The sequence below is a fragment of the Molossus molossus genome, unplaced genomic scaffold, assembly GCF_014108415.1.
Source record: "Molossus molossus isolate mMolMol1 unplaced genomic scaffold, mMolMol1.p scaffold_m16_p_17, whole genome shotgun sequence".
NCBI lineage: Eukaryota > Metazoa > Chordata > Mammalia > Chiroptera > Molossidae > Molossus > Molossus molossus.
In genome coordinates this window covers 67873437-67898929 of record NW_023425352.1, presented here as the reverse complement: position 1 = coordinate 67898929, position 25493 = coordinate 67873437, and the positions used below count along the sequence as shown (strand labels likewise).

General features: G+C 38.5%; 1 protein-coding gene across 4 annotated transcripts in view; it reads right to left on the bottom strand.

The window, feature by feature from the left end:
- Positions 1-25459, bottom strand: part of PARG (poly(ADP-ribose) glycohydrolase) — a 166880-nt gene extending 141421 nt beyond the window's left edge. For 2 of the 4 annotated variants that reach the window (XR_004959961.1, XM_036264636.1), the window contains exons 1-6: positions 24941-25459; positions 19684-19750; positions 17687-18670; positions 16617-16800; positions 8853-8975; positions 8651-8734 (exon numbers count right to left, since the gene is read on the bottom strand). Coding sequence is in view for 3 of the 4 variants with exons in the window: in XM_036264636.1 (XP_036120529.1) it covers positions 8651-8734; positions 8853-8975; positions 16617-16800; positions 17687-18670; positions 19684-19750; positions 24941-25160 (1662 nt within the window). In the remaining variant the exon portion in view is untranslated. Of the gene's footprint in view, positions 1-8650; positions 8735-8852; positions 8976-16616; positions 16801-17686; positions 18671-19683; positions 19751-19931; positions 20121-24940 lie in introns of those variants that run through there. The other 2 variants (XM_036264638.1, XM_036264637.1) reach the window with 2 other exon arrangements.
- Between the last annotated feature and the right edge of the window lie 34 nt (positions 25460-25493).

Genomic DNA, 25493 nt, shown 5'->3' with positions numbered 1-25493 from the left:
ATACAACTCAACAAAAGGAAGACAAACAATCCAATTTAAAAATGGGCAGAGGAACTAAACAGACACCTCTCCAAATAGGACATACAAATAGCCAAGACAACATGAAAAAATGCTCAACATCACTAATCATCAGAAAAATGCAAATTAAAAAGACTATGAGTTATCACCTCACAACTGCGAGAATGGCTGCCATCAACAAATCATCAACAATAAGTGCTGGCGAGGGTGTGGAGAAAAGGGGACTCTAGTATACTGCTGGTAGGAATGCAGATGGGTGCAGCCACTATGAAAAACAATATGACGTTTCTTCAAATAATTAAAAATTGAACTGCCATTTGACCCAGTGATCCCACTTCTAGAAATATATCCTAAGAAGCCTGAAACACCAATCAGAAAGAACACATGTACCCCTATATGCATAGCAGCACTATTTACAACTGCTAAAATATGGAAACAGCACAGATGTCCATCAATAGATGAGTGGATAAAAAAGCAGTGGTACATATACACAATGGAATACTATGCAGCTGTAAGAAAGAAAGATCTCTTATCCTCTGAGACGACATGGAGGGACCTAGAGAGTATTATGCTAAGTGAAATAAGCCAGTCAGAGAAAAGACAAGTATCACATGATCTCACTTATTTGTGGAATATAATGAACAAAACAAGCTGATGAACAAAATAGACCCAGAGACATAGAAGCAGGGTTCAGACCGACAGACCTCAGAGGGGAGGAGGGGAGGGAAGAGATAAACCAAAGAAGTTATGCATATAAGCATAACCAGTGGACTTAGACAACAATGCTGTGAGGTGAGGGGTGGGGGGCATAATGGGGAGGAGGGTGTCAATGGGGGAGAAAAGGAGAAACATCTGCAAAAACAACAAAAATTAATTAATTTTACAAAACTTACTACAAAGCTATAGTAATCAAAAAAATGTGGTTCTATAATTATGTGACATGATAGAGGTATCAGCCAATGGTATGGTGGTCAACATTGTGCAATATATAAATGTATCAAATCAACACTGTACACCTTCAATTTACACGTGTTAAATGTCAATTATACCTTAATTAAAATATTTTAAGTGAAAAAAAATTTTCTATTTTGAGTATATTTTATTATGTGTATATTAATAAAGTAATAAATGTGCAGAATTTATAAACAACTGTTCATACTCATAATACGCATCCCAAATTTTTTTTTACTGAAGGCATAGGTAAACCTGGAAAATATTGTTAGATTATTATTATAAATCTTCCAAATTCCTTCATCATTAAAGAAGTTTTTAAAAAGTAACACTCTGCCAAAGAGCTTCCTGAAAAATACTTCATGCCATATAAGTAATCGCCAACCGCCTATCTAGGTCAGTTTGGTTCAGCAGTTAGAGCATTGGCCTGCGGTCCAGAGAGACCTGGGTTTGGTTCCCACTAAGAGCATATTGCAGTTTGTCCCTGGCCCTGGTTGGGTCGTGCAGGTGGCAGCCACTCGATGTGTCCCTTTCACGTCGATGTTTCTCTCTCTTCCTCTCTCTCCCTCCCACTCTATCCGAACAAAAAAATGGAAAAATGTCCTCGGGTGAGGATTAAAAAAAAACAAAAAATGAGCCAACAAAACATGTATTATTTACTTGGAATCAGGGGATATTCAAGTTTTCTCAAAAAGGGGAAAAACAAAGCATCAACCATAAAGTAATTTGCCAAAAGAAGCTTTTATTTTTCTCTCACAGCCACAATGTAAGACTTTCCATTAGAAAAATAAGATTTTTGCCCTGGCTGGTTTGGTTCAGCGGTTACAGCATTGGCCTGCAGACCAGAGAGACCTGGGTTCGGTTCCTGCTAAGGGCATGTACTTCGTTTGCAATTTGTCCCTGGCCCGTTGGGGTCTTGTGGGTGGCCTCTCACATCAATGTTTCTCTCTCTCTCTTCCCCCCTCTCTATCTGAAGATAAATGCAAAAATATCCTCGGGTGACAATAAAAGAAAAAGAAAAAGAACATTTTAAGGATTTTTTTTTTTCCTAATCACTTATAATAATTTCAGAATCTCACACTAGGTATTAAATAGCTGTGCCTATCAACAGGTGAATGGACAAACAATGCACATACTGGAACAAACAACTGATACACTCAAGAACATGGATAAGCCCTGGCCGGTTTGGCTCAGCGGTTAGAGCGTCCGCCTGCGGTCCCAAGAGACCCAGGTTCGGTTCCCGCTAAGGGCATGTACCTTGGTTGCAGTTTGTCCCCGGCCCTGGTCGGTCGTGCGGGTGGCAGCCACTCGATGTGTCCCTTTCACATCGATGTTTCTCTCTCTCTCTCTTCCTCTCTCTCCCTCCCACTCTACCTGAACAACAAAAAAAAAGAACATGGATAAATCTCAAAAATCTTTATTCTATATACTATGTAATTCCATTCATATAAAAATGTAAACTAATCCACAGTAAAAAAGCAGACCAATAGTTGCCTGGCACCAGTGCAGAAAGAAGAATCAACTACAAAGGGGTAAAAGGAATCTTTGGCAGTGACAGGAATATTCTCTATCTTGACTGTAGTGGGCTTAACATATGTATTCAAATGTCAAACCTCATCAAATTACAGATTTTAAAAGGATGCAATTTCTTATATGTAAATTATTCCTCAAAGTTGGCAGGGGAAAAAAAAACTTTAAGTAGCATTTACACTCTTATTTAATGGGGTTTTATAATTAGCATGATTCAGTCTGCAAGTCTCAAAAATAGTCTACCACGAGGTCTCCTATCATTAGAAAAACTGGATGCTATTCTATATTCATAGCTATCAACTTCTAGGTGAGTTTTTAGTTCAAAATTTGTATTAATACAATTAAATAAAGCACAAAAAAGTCCACTCCTTGCAAATTATCAGACACATCACTTACAGAAATATTACTGTGAAAATTAACTTTTGAGGACATTGCTCCTTTTTCAAAATTTTAAGATCTCTAATCTCTCTTAAATCAACACCAATTACACAACAACAGCAAAGAAGTATATATGCAGGGTGGGGCAAAAGTAGGTATATAGTTGTTCATATGGAAAATACAATAATTAATAAATCATAATACAAGAATAAACTGTTTCACATACTCACAACTGTAAACCTACTTTTGCCCCACCCTCTCATAGTGTTCTTTCTTTTTTGTGTGTGGTACATGCCCCTAGCGGGAACCAAACCTGGGCCTCTCTGTCATAGTGTTCTTTCAGCAAAGGAAACAATAGTAGGGAAAATCTCAAAGGAGTACTCTGTTCTGTTGAATCTACTGTAAAACAAACAAGAAAGGAAAATTCAAATTAGTTATCCTTCCTAAAGTAATCATGGCACAACACTAAGGAATTGCTAAAAAGGTGAGCAACGTAATTTAGAACACTAAGACTATTCTGCGTTTAAGCTTTAATGAAATAAAAAAATTCTTCAATACTCCTGTTTTTAAAGCCAAAAAGGCCCTAAGACAGTGTTTCTCAGAAGGGGTTTGGATAGTATTCTTGGGTGGCCTGTTTCAGTGTTTGTGAGTTTCTATTATTAAACTGTGGTTTTATAATACAATGGCCAACTAGCCGATGTGACTCAGTGGTTGAGCATCAGACCCATGCACCAAGAAGTCGCTGGTTCGATTCCCAGTCAGGGCACGTGCCCAGGTTGTGGGCCCAATCCCCAATGGGGGGCATGCAGGAGGCAGCTAATTGATGTTCTCTCTCATTGATGTTTCTGTCTCCCTCTCTCCCTCTACCTTCTTCTCTCTCTAAAATCAATAAAGAAAAAAATATATATATGTATGTTTTATAAATATATATATATATATATTTTATAATACTAAGGCCAAAAGACAACACACTGTAGGAATGGAGGCTGGTACGTTAAGTAGATAAAAATGATCAAAAGATTAAGCCATCCTAAGATACACTGCAGTACAGGATGTCAAACGCTAAAGAATCTGGATCACTATATTTATTTGCAAGTGGATATTCTGCGTACAAATCCCATTTTTGCATCTACCAACATCCAACTGTGATTAACAAGAAAAGAAGTAAATATAAAATTAAAAATTTTTTTCTTTATACAGCATTTTTTAAAGTTTCTTAGCATACTATTTTGGGGTTCAAATCAGTGGTTTAAAAACGTCTATGCAGAAGGTGGTGCTTCAGGCAATGGGACAACGGCAGCTCTCTTCAAAGCACAGCCAGCCCCTGGCTGGTTTGACTCAGCGGTTAGAGCATCGGCCCGCGGACCAGAGAGTCCCAGGTTCGGTTCCCGCTAAGGGCACATACCTCGGTTGCAGTTTGTCCCCGGCCCCAGTAGGGGTTGTGTGGGTGGTAACCAGTCAATGTGTCTCTCACACACTGATGTTTCTCTCTGTCTCTCTCTTCTCTCCTCTCTCCCTCCCGCTCCATCTGAAGATAAATGCAAAAATATCCTCAGGTGAGAATTAAAAAAAAAAAAAAAAACTGCTGGAGAGCCCTGGCCAGTGCGGCTTAGTTGGTTTGGCATGGTGCCGTGCACCAAAAGGTTGCCAGTTGATACCCATTCACAGCACATGCCCAGGTTGTGGGTTCGATCCCCAGTAGGGGGCATGTAAGAGGCAGGTGACCAATATTTTGCTCTCACATTGATATTTCTCTCTCCCTTCCATCTCTTTCTAAAAATCAATTTTTAAAAAAATACTTCTGGAAAATCAAAAAGGGCTTAATGCCTAACATGCAGGTTGAAGGAGTCTTCTATATGAATGATGCTCTGGAAAAATTAATATTTGAGAAATTAAGGAATGCCTGTCGCAGGTTATGGGTTTGCTACTGGGAATATGGCAGTCTTTGATATGAATGACCCTGAAGCAGTGGTGTCCTGGGTGGTGTCAGATTTTACATTAACTGTGGTGCCCACTTGCTAAGAAGCAATTTGGATGATAGTGATGTCCAGCCTGCAAAGCAGCAACTTGCCCAAGTTATGTTTGACCACATTCCTGTTGGGGTGGGGTCAAAAGGTATCATCCCAATGAATGCCAAAAACTTGGAAGAGCCCTTAAAGACAAGTGTGGACTGGTCACTAAGAGAAAGCTACACCTGAGCTGAAGACAAGGAATATGGAAGAATGCTACAAGCTGACCCCAGTAAGATCTTTGTGAAGGCTAAAAAAAAAAAGAGGCCTTCCTCAGTTGGTGACTCTGAGAGCAGGTCATCACTATGCAGAAATCCAGGTTGTAGATGAGATTTTCAATGAGTATGCTGCTAAGAAGATAGATATCAACCATAAAGGACAAGTATGTGTGATGATCCACAGTGGAAGCAGAGGCTTGGGCCACCAAGTAGCCTCTTACCCTGTTGCTATGGGAAAAGCTAAGAAAAGAGACAAAATTATAGTGACCATCAGCTGGCTTGTGTTCAAATCGTTTCTCCAGAGGGTCAGGACTACCTGAAGGGAATGGCAACAGCGGGTAACTATGTCTTGGTCAACCAATCTTCAATGACCTTCTTAACCATCAGGCTTTTGACAAGGTCTTCAACACAACCCCTGATGACTTGGATTTACACCTGATCTATGAGGAGTTTCACATGGGGAAGAACATGTGGTGAACGGAAAGGAACGGACCCTGGTAGGGATCCACAGTACACAGGAAAGGATGCACCTGAGCTTTTCCTCCTCACCATCCCCTCATGGCCGTTGATTACCAACTCACTGGACAACCAGTGCTCATTGGTGGCACCATAGGACCTATAGTTATGTTCTTACTGGCACTGAATAGGGCATGACCAAGACCTTTGGAACAACCTGTCATGGAGTGGGCTGTGCACTGTCTCCAGCAAAATCTAGATGTAATGTAGACTTCCAGGATGTCTTAGACAAATTGGCAGATATGGGAACTGCTATTCGTGTTGCCTCACCCAAACTGGTAATGGAAGAGGCTCCCAAGTCCTTTAAGAATGTGACAGATGTGCCCTGGCCGGTTTGGCTCAGCAGTTAGAGCGTTAGCCTGTGGTCCGGAGAGACCTGGGTTCAGTTCCCGCTAAGGGCACGTACCTCAGTTGCAGTTTGTCCCTGGCCCTGGTTGGGTCGTGTGGGTGGCAACCACTCGATGTGTCCTTTTCACATCGATGTTTCTCTCTCTCTTCCTCCCACTACATCTGAACAAAATATAGAAAAATGTTCTTGAGTGAGGATAAAAAAATTAAAAAAAAAAAAAAGAAAGTGACAGATGTGGTGAACATCTGCCATGATCCTGGAATCAGCAAGAAGGCCATTAAACTGAGACTGACTGTTGTTATCAAAGGATTGAGCTCTGACTGTGGCCACCAGGCTCCAATGACCTTTACTGAAGTGGAAGTGAACTGAAATGCTCTTCAGACATCAAGACCCAGAGACCTGACAGGTTCCAAAGCGGGGCTGCAACGGCCCACTGCAAACTGGCGAACAGGGAGGCTGTTGCTTCAGGAGCCAGTGGTATGTAATTACCTTCAGGGAGGAGTCACAGGGTCCAATTTGGAAAGGGATATATATGCTTCCTCCCTGGTTATCCCACAGACTTTTAGAAAAATCTATTAGCAGGTGGGCATAGTTCAAGAAACTGCCTTACTCTGTCACACAAGTCTTTAACCATCAGAATGAACTTCTTTACATCAAGCTCTCTTTACATCCTGAGAGGTGTCATGAAGAACATTCCATAAAATGAGAAGGTTTTATTTAAAATGTTCCCTTTCTGCACTCTTTTTGTCACTCTGCCCATTCATCCTCCATCTACCCTCTTCCCCTGCATTGAGCAAAATCCTAAATACCACTCTTACTTGGAGAGTATCCATGGGGTGTTAGGATGTTAGATGATGGGAGGGAGTACATGTGGCAGTGTAGGAGTAAGGACCCAAAAGAAAAAAATAATTGTTCATACACTTGCTACCTTTATTATTGTAAATATAAGGCCGAGTTTTGACTTAACTTGCAAAATGGCATCAGCTGGTGTCTGTCATTAACTAGATCTGGACTACTAAACTTTTCTTGAATAATAACTGGCACAACAGCAGCAACATCTTTACAAGGGTGATCGAATCATTATAAAAGTAGGAAACTACTATATCTGTGATGTTAATGTTTGCTCTCTGTTGACAAGTTGACTAATCTTACGCCACCTAATTAGATTTCATGTTATATACTGTGACACCTTGAAGATGTTAAGACTATAGATTACTAAGGCCTTGGTTGAGCCCAAATAGCCAATAAAACAGAAAAAAATCAAATAAAGTTGCAATATGTTGTTAATAAAAATAAAAATCTTCTGTGTAAAAAGGAAATACTGACTACAAATTGTTTTCACTGTGAGAAGGAACATGACTCAAATGATATTTCATAATACGTCAAATGGAAAAAAATCAAATTGACATAGCTCTACACTATAAGTATAAAGAATTTATATTTACTTTTGTTCATACATGTGTAATTAACATACTAAAAATAAGTAAACTCTGGCAGACCCGTAGAATTTCTTTCATTTAAAAGGACATTACAAGATTGAAAAACAGTGTCCCTAAGAAATAAAATTTTCAAAATACATTATGGCACAACATATCAATGTTTTTTATGTTAAGAGAAAAAACAAACAGGAGCTACAGACAGGTATAGAAATTTAAGAATAACTTGCAAGTATAAATGGAAAAACAGTATAAAACCTGAGTAACTATATACAACAAATTAAATCTTTCAAAAAAAATGAAACCCATTTTCACAGTATAGAAATATCTCTTACTGTTTATAATTATAAAAACTTCCAAGTTTACATAATACCCCAAAAAAAACATATATTCACTCACACTTTAACTATTAGAAAAGCAATCTAATGTATGCCCTTACGGTCTTAAATGAAATATTTTTTAAAAGTCAAAAAAATAAATGATTGTCAAAATATTAGATTAATAAATTATTAAACTGCTAGAAGCTATATTAAAAGCAATAAAAAACAGAATGCTTAATGTATACTTTAATCATTAGGAAACTCAGCTTCCCTTTGGGCAAATATTGCTGAAGTCATAATTCTTTCCTCATTTACTTATGAAGACATTTCAGAAACATGATGATTCTAAAACAAAAATAAAAGAGAAGCTTGGATAGAAGGAAATTGGATGGGGAATCAAGAAACAGAGGTCTAATTCCTGGTTCTCCAAATTATTCTCTGTGGCTCCAGGCAAGTCATTTACAACTCTTAATATTTCTACTCATTTCTTAGTAATGAAATGGAAATCAAGAATGTCGCTAAATAGCCCTGACCGGTTTGGCTCAGCGGTTAGAACATTGGCCTGCGGTCCAGAGAGACCGGGTTCAGTTCCCGCTAAGGGCACGTACCTTGGTTGCAGTTTGTCCCTGGCCATGGTTGGGTTGTGCGGGTGGCAGCCACTCGAAGTGTCCCTTTCACGTCAATGTTTCTCTCTCTCTCTCTTCCTCCCACTCTATCTGAACAAAAAACGAAAAAATGTCCTCAGGTGAGGATTAAAAAAAAAAAGAATGTCTCTAAATAGAGTTCTTCAGAAAGCAAGCACACTGCATATAAATAATGTTGTTACCTGAGTCCATGCAAGATCAAAAAATGTCTTTGAGGGAGGAGACACAGGGCCTATCTCTATAAACTCCATGTAAGAGTCAAGAATAGCAAAAATAAATACCTTCAGGTTTTGGGGTCGTGTGAATTTGTTGAGAAGTGCAGTCTGAATGAGCTCCCACCTGCTCCCTGCAGTTCGCTCACCATTCTTTGAGGAAAAAAAAACAAATGAGGAAACTACTCTTAAGGTTTTTTTTGAAACATAGAAGCAGGAGTCAAACGTACTAAACTATTAGAGACTTAAAGAACATCAGTTTTGTTTTTACCTCATCTTCCACAGGATACAAGTTTTGTTCTGAACAAGGCATCTTTACATGCTTATTGTCCCACAAATCCTTAAAATGTGTTGGAAACGGTTTAGGAACTTCTCCTGCTCGCAAAAGATCTACCTGAAATAGAGATTAACAAGAAAACTGTAATTGCATAAAAACTTGGTGTACTGTTTACAAAACAATTCAAATAAAGTAGCCAAAGCAAATGCTATGAAATACATACCAGCTCCTAGGCAAGACATCTTCAGGTGTTTTCACTCCTTACCTCCATTTAATCAATTTCCTAGTCACCACATCCTGAGGATTCTATCTCCATCCCATCTAGGCCCCTGATCCTCATTATTCCTTGCCTGTATTTCTGCCAACAGCCTTCTATCTCTTTCCCTAACTCCAACTGTTCCCAGAACTTTCATTCCCCTTTAACATCTCATGCTCACTTGGGAATGACATTATCTTTTTCAAGTATTCCCAGGATTCTAATTTATAATGGCTCCTCTCTACCTAAACTCTGATTCCAAATGATGTTTCTAGTTTTTAACATCTTCTCTAACCCAAACACTATCTGGGGTTAAACACCTATTCTTACCTTTAACACTCAGCTCCATTTTCATTTCCTCTAAAAAGTCTTCAGAAACTTTTTAAAGGTAGGTAGTTTATTCCCTTATGTTATTAGATCAGTATCATACTAGAACACACTGGTCCTTCCTTCCCCAGCTAGACTCTAAACTACTAGAGAATAATAACCACATTAACTTTGTATTCTGAACATTTACTAACGAGCATGGCAGGTGTGTTTTTAAATGTATAGTAAATATATATATAAATGTACACATTTATTTATATGTATTTATATACATATACACACATTTATAATAAGAATTCAATAAATGTTTGAGGAAAGAGATATTTTAAAACACAAACTTTTACACTTTGCCCATTCCGAACATTTCGTATAAATAGAATAATCCAGTATGTGGCCTTTTGTGTCTAGCTTCTTCTACTCACCATATTGTTTTCAAGGTTCATCCAGGTTGTAACATAAATCAGTGCTTCACTGAAGATAATCAAATAATCACATAAATAAATATAAAATTTCAATTGTAATATGCTATAAATGAGAGGTTCGTGGTGTTAAGAAAATCTAGATAATTTTAGCTTAATGTTTGTGTGTTTGTATGTGTAGAAAAGGCTTCTTGAGGAAGCGGCAACTGAACTGAACTCAACTCAGAAGGATAAAAAGAAGCTAACAGGAAAAGAAAAATTGTTCCTCAAAAGGGGAACAGCTTCTTAAAAAAAAAAAAAAAAAGGCCATAAAATAGGCAGCTTCATGACTCACTGGAGTGGCTCCGTTGGTTGAGCAAGGTCCTATGCACTGAAAGGTTGCCAGTTCAATTCCCAGTCAGGGCACATATCTGGATTGTGGGTCCGATCCCCAGGTGGGGCATATACAGAAGGCAACTAATCGATGCTCCCCCCCCTCCTCTCTCTAAGCATGTCGTCAGATGAGGATTTAAAAAAAGGGGGGGGGGGGGCTTCATAAAAAGTCTGCAACTCAAGAGAAATAAATTTGTAGGTCACCTATATAGGTGAACATTAAAACCCAAACACCCTGAGAATGAGAAGTAAAGAGGACCTATGAATAAATCTTGAGGAATGGATACAAAGAGAACAGCTAAAGGAACATAGGAAGTAGCTAAGGAGGTAGGAAGAAAACTAGGATTATACGGTGTCACTGAAGCCAAAGGATGAGAATATTCCAAGGAGGAAAGAATAGTCACGAATCAAAAGTGGCTGAGTCATCAATCATGCTGAAAATATTTTCACCTCCAGATGGAGGCCCCAAAGGTGATTTTGTAAAGATGTTCCATGTAATCTGAGGTGACAGAACAGGTACCAGTCCAGCTTCTACACAGGGAACACATATATGAGAATATGTTTTTGAATATGCTTGTGTGTGTGCATGCATGTGTCTTATGTATGTGCATCTGTGTGCATGTTTGCATGTATGTGTGTGTGTGTATTTATAGATAATCTATGTATTTATAGATAATCAAGCACTGAGTGTCATGTCCATGAAATTTCAGATTGCCTTACATTTCTAATGCTAAATATCAGCTTTACTTTATTACTTCAAATTCTGTAACTATTAATATCTGGCATCTTAGTAATGTAACTAAGAAATATTTACTTAATAACTATTTAATATACACATATATTACCATATTCAGGAAAAAGAATCTAGAAAAAAAGGTTAAACTCTTAAAATAGAACTAAGAGATTTAGGTTTCCTGAATTATATACTTTCATATAATAGTTGCATTTATTTTTCAATGATTCTGCACTGCTTTTGTAATAAAATAAAAGTATTTTAATATTTTTGAAATTCATGGGTCACTGGATATCTCACAAATAAATAATAATTACAGAAATTAAATAATGATGGTATAGGATACTTTGGGTTTCTTTGTGGACAGTGTAAAGGAAGGAAAAGTCACAATATCACTTACCTCCCAACTGACCTTTTCTCCAAATTTTCACTATTTAACATATTCTCAGTAACCAAGTCTTTTCTTAATTTTACAGGCATTATCATGCCTCTTTTTCCCTTACCATCTAATCCTTAAGAATTCACCGTGTCCTATCAATTTTACCTCAAAACCAAGCAATCGTCTATTTTCGCATTTTTGGCTCCACAATTATTACCCTATCTCAGTGATTTAATTTTTTTTTTTCAATAGCAGACCACCTTTTAAAACGAAATCATTAAAATCAAATAAAAACTTACCCTAACATCAATAAATGAGAATCACTGTTTTAAGAAACGCAAATATTTGAAATTGGGAGTTAGGGATGACAGCTAAAGCAACTATTAATTTATTTTTATATTTCCTACACATTATTTTTAAAAAGCCTACTCACATACCTAAATGGTTGCAAATAGTAATTTTTTAAACTGCTATTTTGATGTTAAAAAAAAACTTCAGCCCAACTGGTAAAGCTCAGTGGATTGAGCAAGCAACAAAAGGTCACCAGTTCAATCCCGTCAGGGCACATGCCTAGGTGGGTTGTGGGTGCAATCTCCAGGAGGGGTGGTGCAGGAGACAGCAGATCGATGTTTCTCTCACTGATGTTTCTATCTTTCTCTCCCTCTCCTTTCTTCTCTAAAAAAAAATCAATAAAAACACACACATGTCCTATCAATTTTACCTCACCCGAGGCATATATATATATATATATATATATATATATTTTTTTTTTTTTTAATCCTCACCCGAGGACATTTTTGCATTAATTTTTTCAGATAGAGCAGAAAGGAGAGAGAGAGGAAGAGAGAGAAACATCAACATGAGAGAGAGACATCGAGTGGTTGCCCCCACACGACCCCAACCGGGCCCGGGGACAAACTGCAACCAAGGTACGTGCCCTTAGCAGGAACTGAACCCAGGAGCTCTAGTCCGTGGGCTGACGCTCCAACCGCTGAGCCAAACTGGACAGGGCTAAAAATATATTTTTAAAATAAATAAACTCTACTGTCTGCACAAAAATGAGTTCTCTTGGTAAATCTGTTGGTTAAAATATAATATTAAAATAAATAAGGTATTAAGCATTTCCAAATTTGAACTAACACAATTTAAAATTGTTTGTTAGAGTCTAAGGAATACAGTAGACCCAGAAACATGGAAGTAGGGCACAGACTGACATCCCTCAGAAGAGGGTGTGGGGCAGGTGAGAAGAGATAAACCACAGAATTTATATGCATGTATGCATGATCAATGAACATGGACAACTAAGCCGGGGACGGGGCAGGGGTGGGGTGGGGAGGGGGGTGCCAATGGGGTAAAAAAGGTAAAATATCTGTAACAAAAAAATAAATAAATAAATTAAAATAAACAAATAAATAAATTGTTTGTTAGTTCTTTTACTATAGGTTTTTCATAATTAAAATATCATTTAGAAAAGAAACTTGAGTTAAACTTCAAAAGAACCCCTAAACCACTTCATGCAGCTCAATTTGGTAATTACTATCTCCTTACTTTTCACCTCTTATTACTTTTCCCTGTTTCCAATGCAGCCTCACTTAAAAATTTTTTCTTTTACATACAGCTGTTTGATTAATCTTGCTACAACACAACTATGGTCTGCACAAGCATTTGAATGATTTCCATGACCTATGGAGCAAGTCCAGATCCTGGCCCCTGAAGCCCTCTATGATATGAACCCAGTACACTTTTCAAGTCTTCTCCTCTACCATTTCCCAGGCAAATTCTAAACTCTAGTAAACCAATTGTTTTCCATTCCTAAAACAAATGTTTCAACTACATAGCCTATTCTTATAAAGGTTACGTATCTGTTCGGGATTCTCTTGCCTTACCAACTCTACCTCAGAAATATCTGCGCATCTTTTTGAACTCTGCACAAACCCCACCACCCTGCTGAACATCGCTTCTACTCTAACTACACTAAAGATTTCTATACTTTGAAATACTTAATCACATCTAAAAAGGAATTTTTTTAAAGTAGTCCCTATAAAATCTAGTAACAGAGACTGACTAATAAATCAAATGAATATTTAAAACTATCCAATGAGCCCTGGCTGGTATGGCATAGTGGATAGAGTGTCAGACTGTGGACCAATGAATTGTGGGCTCAATTCCCGTCAAGGGCATGTAACTCAGTTGCGGTTCATCCCCGGCCCTGGTCAGGGTCGTGCAGGAGGTAACCAATTGATGTGTCCCTCTCACATGGACGTTTCTCTCTCTTTCCCTCTCTCCTTGCCTCCCACTCTATCTGAAGATAAATATAAAAATATCCTCAGGTGAGGATTAAAACAATAAAATAAAAACATAAAACTGTCCAATGAGTGATAGAAATCTTCGAAAATTGGATTATAGTAATAGTTGACTAACTCAGTAAATTCACTAAATATTACTGGATTGATTAATTAAAGTGAGTAATTTTATATACTTCAATAAAAATGTATTTTAAAAATAAAAACTCACAGAAAGTATAAAAGAAGATACCAGGGACTTTCAAGAAATGGGAAATTATTGTTTAGTAAGTACCAAGTTTATGTGTGGGATGATAAAAAATTTCTGAAAACAGATAGTGGTAACAGTTATATAACACTGTGAATGTATTAAATGCCAATGAAACATACATTTAAAAATGGTTAAAAATAGTAAGTTTTATATTATATATATTTAACCACAAGTTTTAAAATGAGGTTGGTTTTACACATGTTGAGTTTCAGATACCTGTGGAACAGGGATGGAGATGTCTAGAAGAATCTAAAGCTCTGAAAAGAGGGCAAAACTAAAGAATAATTTGAAGATACTGAACCATAACTTTGAATTTAGGAACTAACAGAATACCTAACATGTTGTGCGTGCTCAATAAATACTGTCAATTAAACTTTTTTCTTAAAAAAGAATCCAAACTACTACAAATACTCCAAAAGTTTATATGGAACCAAAAAAGATCCCAAATAGCCACAGCAATCTTGAAAAAGAAGAACAGAGTAAGAGGGATCACAATACCAGATATCAGGTTATACTACAAAGCCACTGTAATCAAAACAGCCTGCTACCGGCACAAGAACAGGCATGTAGATCAATGGAACAGAACAGAGAACCCAGAAATTGACCCAAGACAGTATACTCAATATTTTACAAAGGTGGCAAGAGCATACAAATGATGTAAAGACAGCCTCTTTAATAAATGGTGTTGGGAAAATTGGACAGCTACATGCAAAAAAATAAAATTAGACCACCAACTTAGACCATCCACAAGAATAAATTCAAAATGGATAAAAGATTTAAATATGATTTGTGAATCCATAAAAATCCTAGAAGAAAACGTAGGCAACAAAATTTCAGACATCACACACAGCAGAATTTTCACTGATACGCCTACGGCAAGAGAAACAAAGGAAAAAATTAATACATGGGACTACATCAAACTAAAAAGCTTCTGCACAACAAAAGAAACAACCATTAAAATGGAAAGGGAACCACTATATGGAAAACCATAATTGCCAATGATACATCAGATAAGGGGTTAATTCCCAAAATTATATAGAGAGAGTACTCATACAACTCAAGAAAAGGAAGATAAATAATCCAATTAAAAACAGGCAAAGGGCCCTGGCCGGTTTGGCTCAGCGGTTGGAGCGTCGGCCTGCGGTACAGAGAGACCCGGGTTTGGTTCCCGCTAAGGGCACGTACCTCAGTTGCAGCTTGTCCCCGGCCCTGGTTGGTCGTGCGGGTGGCAGCCACTCGATGTGTCCCTTCTCATCGATGTCTCTCTCTCTCTCTCCCTCCCGCTCTATCTGAACAATAAATGGAAAAATGTCCTCGGGTGAGGATAAAAAAAAAAAAAAAAAACAGGCAAAGGGCTCTGACCAGTTTGGCTCGGCGGTTAGAGCCTCAGCCCGTGGACCAGAGTCCCGGGTTCAGTTCCCGCTAGGGACACACCTTGATTCCAGTTTGGCCCCGGTAGGGGTCGTGTAGGTGGCAACCAGTCGATGTGTCTCTCTCACATCAATGTTTCTCTCTCCTTCCTTCTCTCCCTTCCGCTCTATGTGAAATGCAAAAAAAAAATGTCCTCGAGTGAGGATAACAAAAAAAAGAAAAACGGGCAAAGGATCTAAACATACAGCAATCCACAAACAGGACAAACAAATGATCAAGAGACATATAAAAAATGTTCAACGTCACTAATTATCGGAGAAATGCAAATAAAAATGACTATGAGGTATCACCTCACACCTGTCAGAATGGCCGCCATCAACAAATCATCAAACAACAAGTACTGGTGAGGGTGTGGAAAAAGGGGACTCTAGTACACTGCTAGTGGGAATGCAGACTGGTGACGCCACTATGGAAAACAATATGGTGTCTCCTCAAAAAATTAAATATTGAACTGCCATTTGACCCAGTGATCCCACTTCTAGGAATATATCCTAAGAAGCCTGAAACACCAATCAGAAAGACTATATGCACCCCTAGTTCATAGCAGCACTATTTACAATTGCTCGGATCTGGAAACAGCCCAAGTGTCCATCAATAGATGAGTGGATAAAAAAAGCTGTGGTACATATACACAATGGAATACTATGTAGCTGTAAGAAAGAAAGATCTCTTATCCTTTAAGATGACATGGAGGGACCGGAAGAGTATTATGTTAAGCAAAATAAGCCAATCAGAGAAAGACAAGTATCATATTATCTCACTTAACTTGTGAAATATAATGAACAAAATAAGCTGATGAACAAAACAGATGCAGAGACATAGAAGTAGGGTACAGACTGACAAATCTTAGAAAGGAGGGAGGATGAAAAGATAAACCAAAGAACATATATGTCTGTATGTGTAACCAATGGACATGGACAACAATGTTGGGTGTCAATGGGGGAAAAAGGAGAAACATCTCTAACAAAAATAAATTAATAAAATATTTTTTAGAGAATCCAATAAATTTTCTTCAAAATACAAAAAAATAAATTTCCTCTTTAGTTGACAATGATTCATCTTACAGATTTGTTAAGTACTGTATTAAGCTATCATTACATTTCTACATTCTGCAGACTTCTCAATATTTTATATGTAAAAAAGAGAATCATTTTCAATGCCTTGGTCTGTTTCACACATTAATGGATAAAAAAAGCTGTGGTACATATACACAATGGAATACTATTGAGTATCACAAGAAATCAAGACTTAAAGTCTTCTCTCTTTATAGGTGAGAGGTAATACCTACCCGAATAGTTACTGTGTGACTAGCAGATGGTCTCAAGAGAGGCAGCTGGATCCCACACCTAGGCATTCTTCTCATTTCCTCAATAGGAGTTCCAAGCCATTTTTTATCTGGCGAAAGGTGAGGTGGAACGTATTTAGGGATCCTCCTGTCTGTCCTTTGATGTTTGATTTCACATTGTTCTTTTCTAAGGTCAAAACAAATGTATTCAGTCACATACTACTTTCTGTTTAAATTCACTTGGATATACAGTACAGAATTTACCTAGAATTTTATTGTTTAAAATGTAGCAAGCTTGTTCTTTCTCCTTAGTAATTAAGAAAAAAAAAATTAAAAACCCAAGAATTCAGTTTCAATAGTCTTGGAAGCAATTTCTAAACACATGCAAATCACTTTCTGAAAAAAAGGACCATGTAAAGAATATGAACACTGCCAAGTAAGTCATGGTTCATAATATCAGCTACTTCTCAGCACTCTAGATAGTAATCTTCAATGAAATGAAATGAACTTTGATAGAAATAAAATCACAGAAATAATAGAGAGTGGGCTTTAAATCTCCATATGGAATAATTGCGAAAACATAATTCTTCATATTTTTTGTAATTAGACAGACTGGGATTTAAATCCCAGTGTTACCACCCACAAATTATATAATTTCAGTGAATTCCCTAACCCAAATTTCAGTTTTCTCATTTGTGAAGTGAATACACTATCACCTGCCTGCCCCTCAGATTATTATTAGAGAAATGCAGTATACAATGGCCTAGGAAAATGGCTAAACAGTAGCTACTATCAATCAAGTATTTTTATGCCATGATAATTCACATAAATTTCAGTAGGAAGCTCCTGAAACTAAAAATCTGATTAACAGTACGTTAATTCATCTTATTTACGTCCATTTCTGTTTCTGGCCTTTTTAGAATTTAAAATTTTGAGTTTATATTTAAATTTAACATAAACAGATAACAAAAAACACAACCGTTTTTTTTTGCTTCATCTTTGCTTACATGCCCTCCCTTAAAAAATTAAAAAGTGCATTACACTATTGGAGATAATCCTAATGGAAAAATTACCTTTTGTCCTCTGCTTTAGGCATTTTCATGAAATGATCTGTGATTTTAGAACCCCTTTTCCCATGTTGCTTGGAATTTCTGCATTCTACATTCAGGCTAGAAGTACTTCCAGGAAGTCTAGCATTTAAATCATTCATTCCAGCACAACTCTCTCCTTCAAATTGGAAATGTAATCGAATTTCACCTTCCTTAGCAGAGGACCGTTTCCTCAATTCAGTGTTAGCTTCTTTTGCTTGGAACTTCGAAGGTTTATTTGTTGTTTGGGAGGAACTACTATCTTCTTGTTCATCAAATCCTGGACTTGTCTCTTCATCTGCTTCTGAGTCCTGACAACTATTTTTGGAATTATCTACATCCATTGGTGATTCAAGTTCACTTTCTTTCTCAAATGGAGGAGAATTTCCTAGGCTACTTTCTTGTCTATTCAATTTATTGGCATTTTTCAGTCCAGTACTGACATCCTCTGGACCAATGTCTGACAAGGGACTCTCTGGCACCACATCTATCTCTTCCAGCTGACAATCTGCACAGTCTTCCACACGGTGGCAAGACTTTCTGCACTTCTGGTAGCTTCTGGCTTCTCTGGCCTGTTCATCTTCTGTAGTCTGCTTTACATTTGCAAGCTTTACAGGTATAAAAAATTGTTGATTATCTCTACTTTCCTCACCATATGTGTCACTGTGATCATCATTTTGAGGTGACTGGTCAACATTAGCATTACTGAACTGTTCCGATACCAGAGTTACTGTTGGAGGTTCACCTTCCAAAAGCTGGTCTGTGTGTTTTCCTTCATTTTGCCACTTACACATAGCTGCAGTCTGATGCTGGTTCAAATACTGTGTACTTTTTTCAACTGGTGATTTATCAGTACTCAGCTGAGAAACATTTTCTAATTTTTCCATGTTATGTTGATAAAAGTTATCTTTTTGTACAGAGCTCATCATGGATTCTACTCTTGTATTGTTGTTTTCTTTACTATGCAAACTATAAGGAAATAGAAAGAACTAATGACAAAACAGAACTTACATTATAATAGAAAGAACTACACTCCAACATCACAGCAATAATTAAATTACTTGTCATTACCTGAGCATATAGCATTCTCATTCATGACTTCATGTCTTTGCACATATGCGTATAATGCTCTTTCCCCAACTATGTGCCCAGTAAATACCTGCCAGAATGAAGTGTTAACCTTCACTCATTTTCTGTGCAGTCTTTCCTGCAAAGGTAAAGTGGATTGCTTGTTCTATATGCTAACTACCCCTGTACCTTGTTTACACCTTTACTATTACATTTATCATACTAAGAAATATAGCAAGTCCTAGAGTAACGTCGTTTCATTCAATGCCATTTTGTTATAATTTTTTTTTATCCTCACCCGAGGACATTTCTGCATTTGTCTTCAGATAGAGCGGGAGGGGAAGAAGGAGGAAGAGAGAGAGAGAGAAACATCGATGTGAGAAAGACACATCGAGTGGCTGCCACCTACACAACCCCAAATGGGGCCGGGGACAAACTGCAACCAAGGTACATGCCCCTAGTGGGAACCGAACCCGGGCCTCTCCAGTCCACAGGCCAACGCTCTACAACTTAGCAAGCTGGCCAGGGCTGCCATTTTGTTATAACGTTGATAAGATACAACAGGAACTTAACTCTTATTTATATCAATTAGCCTAAAGGAAAACTGGTTTCATTATATGTCATTTTGCTTAAAGATGCAAAACCTACTGAAAACATTAAGTGAGGACTTACTGTTATCATGTCTTTCTGTATCTGTCACCACCAGTACAATATCTTAAAGACAGAACTATTTCTCTCTCTCTCTGTATCTCAAGTATACAGGACAGTCCCTGGAGTAGAGGAGACTCTAAAAAATTATTATTTATAAACTGAAAGAACAAATGTGGATTTTAAAAACTGAGAAAATAGCATGACGCAAGATAAAACATCCATGTTATCACGTTATTCATTTCTCTATATACGTGTTTCTGTACCTTTCTGATTCAGCTGTCTTAATTCCTTTAGTATCCATCCAACTGGTAATAGTCTTTTGTTTGAAAACTGTTAAAAAGAAAAAAAAACCCAAAACATTAATGTATATGCACACGTCTTCAAAGAGAAAATACTTATAGCAGGATAAATACATGTAAGGCACTATATTAGGTTCTGTGGGTTAAAAAGATTAATCACTCTTTTCACACTCAAACAATGGGAGACAATACGGGAGCATAAATAAAAATACCTTTGTTATAGAGTAGAAAGCATTCAGCCTCTAAGAGTTGGTATGGTCTAATGGATGAGTATAGGCTCTAGAATTCAACCACCTGGATTCAAATTCTGACTCTCCCACTGGATTCCTATGTGACTTTGTAAAGGGTCCTTTCTCTGAGTCTTAGATTCCTTACCTGTAAACATGCAAATTAACAGTATCTCTCCTGAAATTATAAAAAAAGTGTCAAAAGTCACACTTAGAGCTGTAATTCCAGAATTCAAATCAAGGAAGCTCCCAGTAATGCATGATACATGTAGCCTGGAGGGCAAACCTGAAGGGGTAAGAAGAAAGCCCATTGACAGAAACCAGCAAGAAAGCTATTGATCTAGGGCAGTTGTTCCCAAACCATCAGAATCACCAGGAAGCTGCTAATAAATGGATCCCAGGGCCACACTCAGCTCTACTGAATCAGAATTTATATGTGTGACAATGGAGGTGTAAGGGAAGCTAGAATCTGTATTTTTTTCAAAAATTGATTTTGATGATCAACTAGGTAGAAAAACTATTGGTCAAGAACCAAAACTAATCCTTATGAGAATAGAGAGGAAAAGCTGAAAAGTGAGTCATCACAAGCTTAATAATCATAGAAGTTAAAAGTAACACTAAGTTTTAAGCTTGAGAAACTTAAAAGATGGTGACAGCATTAAATAGCAATGTGGGGGTGATCTGGATTTAGGGGGGAAATATGATTAGGTCAATTCTGAACACACTAAATTTCAGTTGCCAATGAAATAACTATATAGAAATGACCAGCAGACAGTAGCAAAAGTAGAATCAGTGGCTCAATGGAGAGAAATGCAACATATATAAATGCAAGCCACAACTTAATAAGCATTAGAAATAAGCATGCTTTCAAAATGTAATGTCCTTCATGTAGATTAAAAGTATATGATATTTTAGTATAAAAACACAAAATCTTTAACAGTCTCAACTACTGTCTATATTGCAATGTAAAAGTCTAGGTATCTTAAATCATAAACTCATTCTCAACTACCTATGTCCCCTCAAACATAACGTGAACAAAACAGATGCTGTCCCAAATATATGAAAATCAACAGCTTATTTATCACTGCAACTGAATGCTACATATGTGTAACTTCCACAAAATGCTAACACTGTAGCTTGTAAAAATCTATTCAATATTTTAGTTTCTTTCAAAAAAGTAATTACATGTATATTTGATATTTCTTGTGAAACACCACTACTTTAGTAATAAGTTAGTACTTCAACAGCAAATCAGGCTTCAGAAATAAATTAGTTTCAGTCAGAAAGGAGTAAAAGATGAACCACTTAAGACTCTTTCTCTAGTTCCATCTTTGCTATTTCATTATATTGATTACAGTAAGTATAGAAAATCCTCAAATTACAATCCAGCAATAAACCAAAAAAATTCATTTTTTGAGTCAGTCTAGAATTTAAAACAGCTTTTTCCATAAATTTAAGGATTAAATGTTATGCAGTGGCTAGGTCCCTATAATACACATGAAACAGTACTTACAATGACAAGTCTATAGAACCTAAATACTGCCTACATCATTTCGTAAAAAATTATGAAGTGTTCTAGTGCAGTTGAAGTGCAAGGCTCTCTCCTGAAGCTCTGGCACTGAACCTGGGTTCCTTCTCTAGCTTCAGGCTTCCTATTATCATTCCTGCAACCTGAGAACAGGATGAAGGAGGTGAAGCAACAGGTGAGGGATGGATATTTCCAGCTAATAAAATATTTCTCGGTCCTTCTGAGGGCCCCAGAGAAAAGCCTGCCTACTTCTCTTCCCAAAACTACTACTTCTGGCTTCCAAAGGTTTCATTCACAACACATCACAGGACCGTTTCAGTTTTACCCCTCTTATTACTGAAGTAAGCATGAAATGATGCTTCCCAGGTTGCCTGGGAATTTCTTCCTTTTAACTAAAACAAAGCACAGCAAACCAAAAGAGAGGCAAAAGGTGATGCAAGAGATCCAAGATCTGGAGTCAAACAAGATCTCAGATTGAGATCTGTTCTCAGTCACTTAATAGTACATCATTTCTGTAAGTTTCTATTTTCTCATCTACAAAATGTGGTTAATAATACTGCCAAAGCTAATGCAGATTAATGAGAGAAAATATTAAGTGTCCAGCCTCACAAAGCAGAAACTCAACAAATGTATTATCTTCCAACACCTCCACCCAATCTCTTTCTTAACTGAGATCAGTAGTTATCCAACTTTATTCTGATTTCACACAACTTACACATAATCTCATCAGCAACATCACTCAGTAATCAGCAATATTTCAGTGAGCAAATCATTCAATTAGGTGCAAGCAAAAGGCACCAAATCCGTAAAATTCACCGGCACATTAAAGGAACACCCCACCTCCATAAAAAGTCTCTTTCCTCCAGCAGCAGCAAGATAAGGTATGGGAAGGAAGGATGTGGTGAGGACCGATCACTAACCTACACTTGGACCATCTCTGCAGTGGGGAAACTCTAGGTAGTTATAACAGGCAGAAAAAGGGAGCTCCCACAGCAATACAACTGGACAAATCATTCTCTATCAGAATGTGAATGTCATGCTAGAATCTGCTTATATGCAGACATGCAAATTTCAATCAATATAAGAAATATGCCTAGGAAGATAAATAACACAAAATTTAAAGATACTGAAAAATACCCACTTCCTTATCCCGCCTACTTCTCCTAGAAAAATTATACAAAAAATTTTAAATACTAAGCTCCTTTAAAAAAAAAGTTCCAAAATTTGAAACAATAATTTTTGATAGATTTAGACTTTGAACATTTTATTCATTGGTGTCCTGTGCCAAGTATACTGAAAACATTTAAACACATAAAGTACAACTCAAGTATTAATTTGATTCCTATTTTCTGCAGAAAATCAGAAAATCCAACCAGTGAGGACTGATTGCCCCCTACTACCTGCAACTAACTCCTCCTCCTTTATCTACAAATAAATTAATAGGACCACAGATTAACTTGTCACTTCAGATACAATACCTAGAGGTCACCCTTAGTTCCCTGTCCCCTCCACTCTCCTTCACAAAGTCCTCTGAAATCTGTATCTGAAATCTGAAACCCATCCTTTCCTCTCCACCTTCAAAACAGCACCAAAATTAAACAAACAGGTACATCAATTACTGAACAACTGCACTTGTATCTTGCAACTGGTCATGTCTTCACTTTCTCCAACTGTTTTATAAACTACAAATGACTAAAAATGTTTAATGAAACAATTCAGACAACATAAAATGTAATATACATAGTATGGGTAAGTATTATTTCATGAAAAATTTGTTTTAAATATGGCATATTTAACAGGTTACATATATTTCTTATTCTGTGTACTAAGTGAAATTCAAACCTTGGATTACAGTTACAAGAGTCCAAAGGCCACTGCCTAAGAAATCTTTTCCAGAACATTAACCAAATGATATTCCCCTTCTCAAAGGCTTTTTAGTGGCTCCCCATTAACCACAGAATAAAGTCCAAATGCCTTGAAATGGCACTCGAAGTTGTCCATAAGCTCTTGCCCACCTTCCCAGAGTCATCTGACACTGTCATTGTGTGCTCCAGTCCTACCACCTTTTGCACATGCTGTTCTCTCTGCCTATACAATTTGTGCTCTCTTTGATTTATGCAGCAAATCCTACTCATCCTTCAATACTTAGTTTAGGTCTGCTCCCCACTGCCTCTCAATCCTGAGAGAAGTAAGTGTACACCAGAGGACTGCCTGACCTCCTTTTTGAAATGCTATCCTCCCTGTGTGACATAACAAAAGCCAGGTTTTCCTCCTACTTTTCTGGCTGCTTCTCTTCAGTCTACTCTTAAATGGCAGTGTTCCTAAAGTTTCTGTCCTAGGTAACCTTTATTCCTCTACATGCCTTATATGATCTAACTTCCATAGCATCAATGATCACATTTATGCCAAAATCTCCCAAACCTTCATTCACAGCACAGATATACTTCTTATGAGTACAAGCCCACTTACCCCTGCTCTCCCAAAGGGAACCACTTCTCCCCTTCCCTACTGCCCAAAGCTAAGTACAAACCATCTTACCTCCCACCTAGACTAACTCCTTAATGAATCATGGGACAGCCCTTCTGCTCCCTTTCCATCCATTCATCATTTTCCACACACCAGGCACAGGCACCTTTATCCCCACTCCCAAAAAAGATATACTTATATAAAATCAAGCCACTCCCTTACTGAAAATCCTTTATTAGCCTCGTTCCCCTTATATATAAAGTGCAAAGCTCTACAAGTCCCAATAGGAGCTGATCTTTGCCTCTCTCTCTCAGTCCCACCTCTCACCACTCTCCCTTGATAGCACTCTGGGAATACTTTCTTACTTCCTCTTCATCGAGCTAACTCATCATTCCTCAGTCCTCAGATCAGGCACCTCATCTTCTGGGAGATTATCTTTAATCCCAGACTGGACTAGGTATTCCTACCATCTATCAAAATACCCATTACCCTTTATTATGTTGACCTCAGTAACCGTCTCTCTCCCAATAAACGTTAGGGGCTGAAGGCAGACGCCCAGTGACTCCTGTTCAACCACGTACGCCGGAGTGGAGTACAGTGCCAGCTAAGACTAACAGCTCTGCACCCAAGGAACCAGAATTTGAACTGAGGGAAGTTGTGTTGTAGTTTCTTTCAGTTCTAGAGGCTGAAGTTTCACATGCGCAATTAGACCTCCTTAGCGACTAAAAGAATTTCTCAGCCAAACCCGAGTAAAGTAACCAGTGGAGTCCCCTGTCATTTTCGGCCCTGTGACTGCTCATCAGGGTTTCTCACACCATCGACTGCAACGGGGAAAAATGTGGCCCTACTTCCCCACCAGTGGCCTTGGTGGCTCAGCAAGGGGACCTCAGAGTGATGCGCACTAGACCAGAAGGGGTGACTGGAGTCCCGGGGTCCTCACAGAGACCAAAAGGAGGTTTGGGCCGAGGCGAAGAACAAAAATCTTTATTTCCCCACGTACCAAGCGAGGTGGTGCTGCCTCTGTGCGGTCCCGCCCACCCCGGGACGCAGCCTGACGAGGAGGGTGGGACCCTGAACCGCACAGCGGCGTCCTTGGGATCGAGGACGCGCCTCTGCCTGCCGGGGAAGCTCCGGGCGTCCGAGGCGGCCGGCGGAGAAGTTGCAGAGGCGCCCCAGCGGGGTCGCTTGGTGCAGGGCTCACAGCCGGGGCCCGCACTCATGCTGGGACCCGCACCGCACCGTCCCCGGGCCGGCCCGGGTGGAGAGCCTCATTCACTAACCCTGAGGGGCGGACTGCGCCTCCTTCTCGGCGCCTCCGGGCACCATCCCCTCTCTGCTGTGGCCTGCTGCTGCAGCTGCGGCTCCGCCGGCTTCCGAGCCAGGCCCTACCCAGTCACCTGCCTTCCCTCTTCCACAGCGAACCCGCCTGCCTCGGGATGCGCCGCCCAGACTCTCGTTTCGTTCACTTTCCCACCACCGGAGAGCTGCCGTTAGGCGCGGCCGGCTTCCGGGTCGCACAACGTCGCAAAGCGGAAGTAGGGCTTCGCGGACGC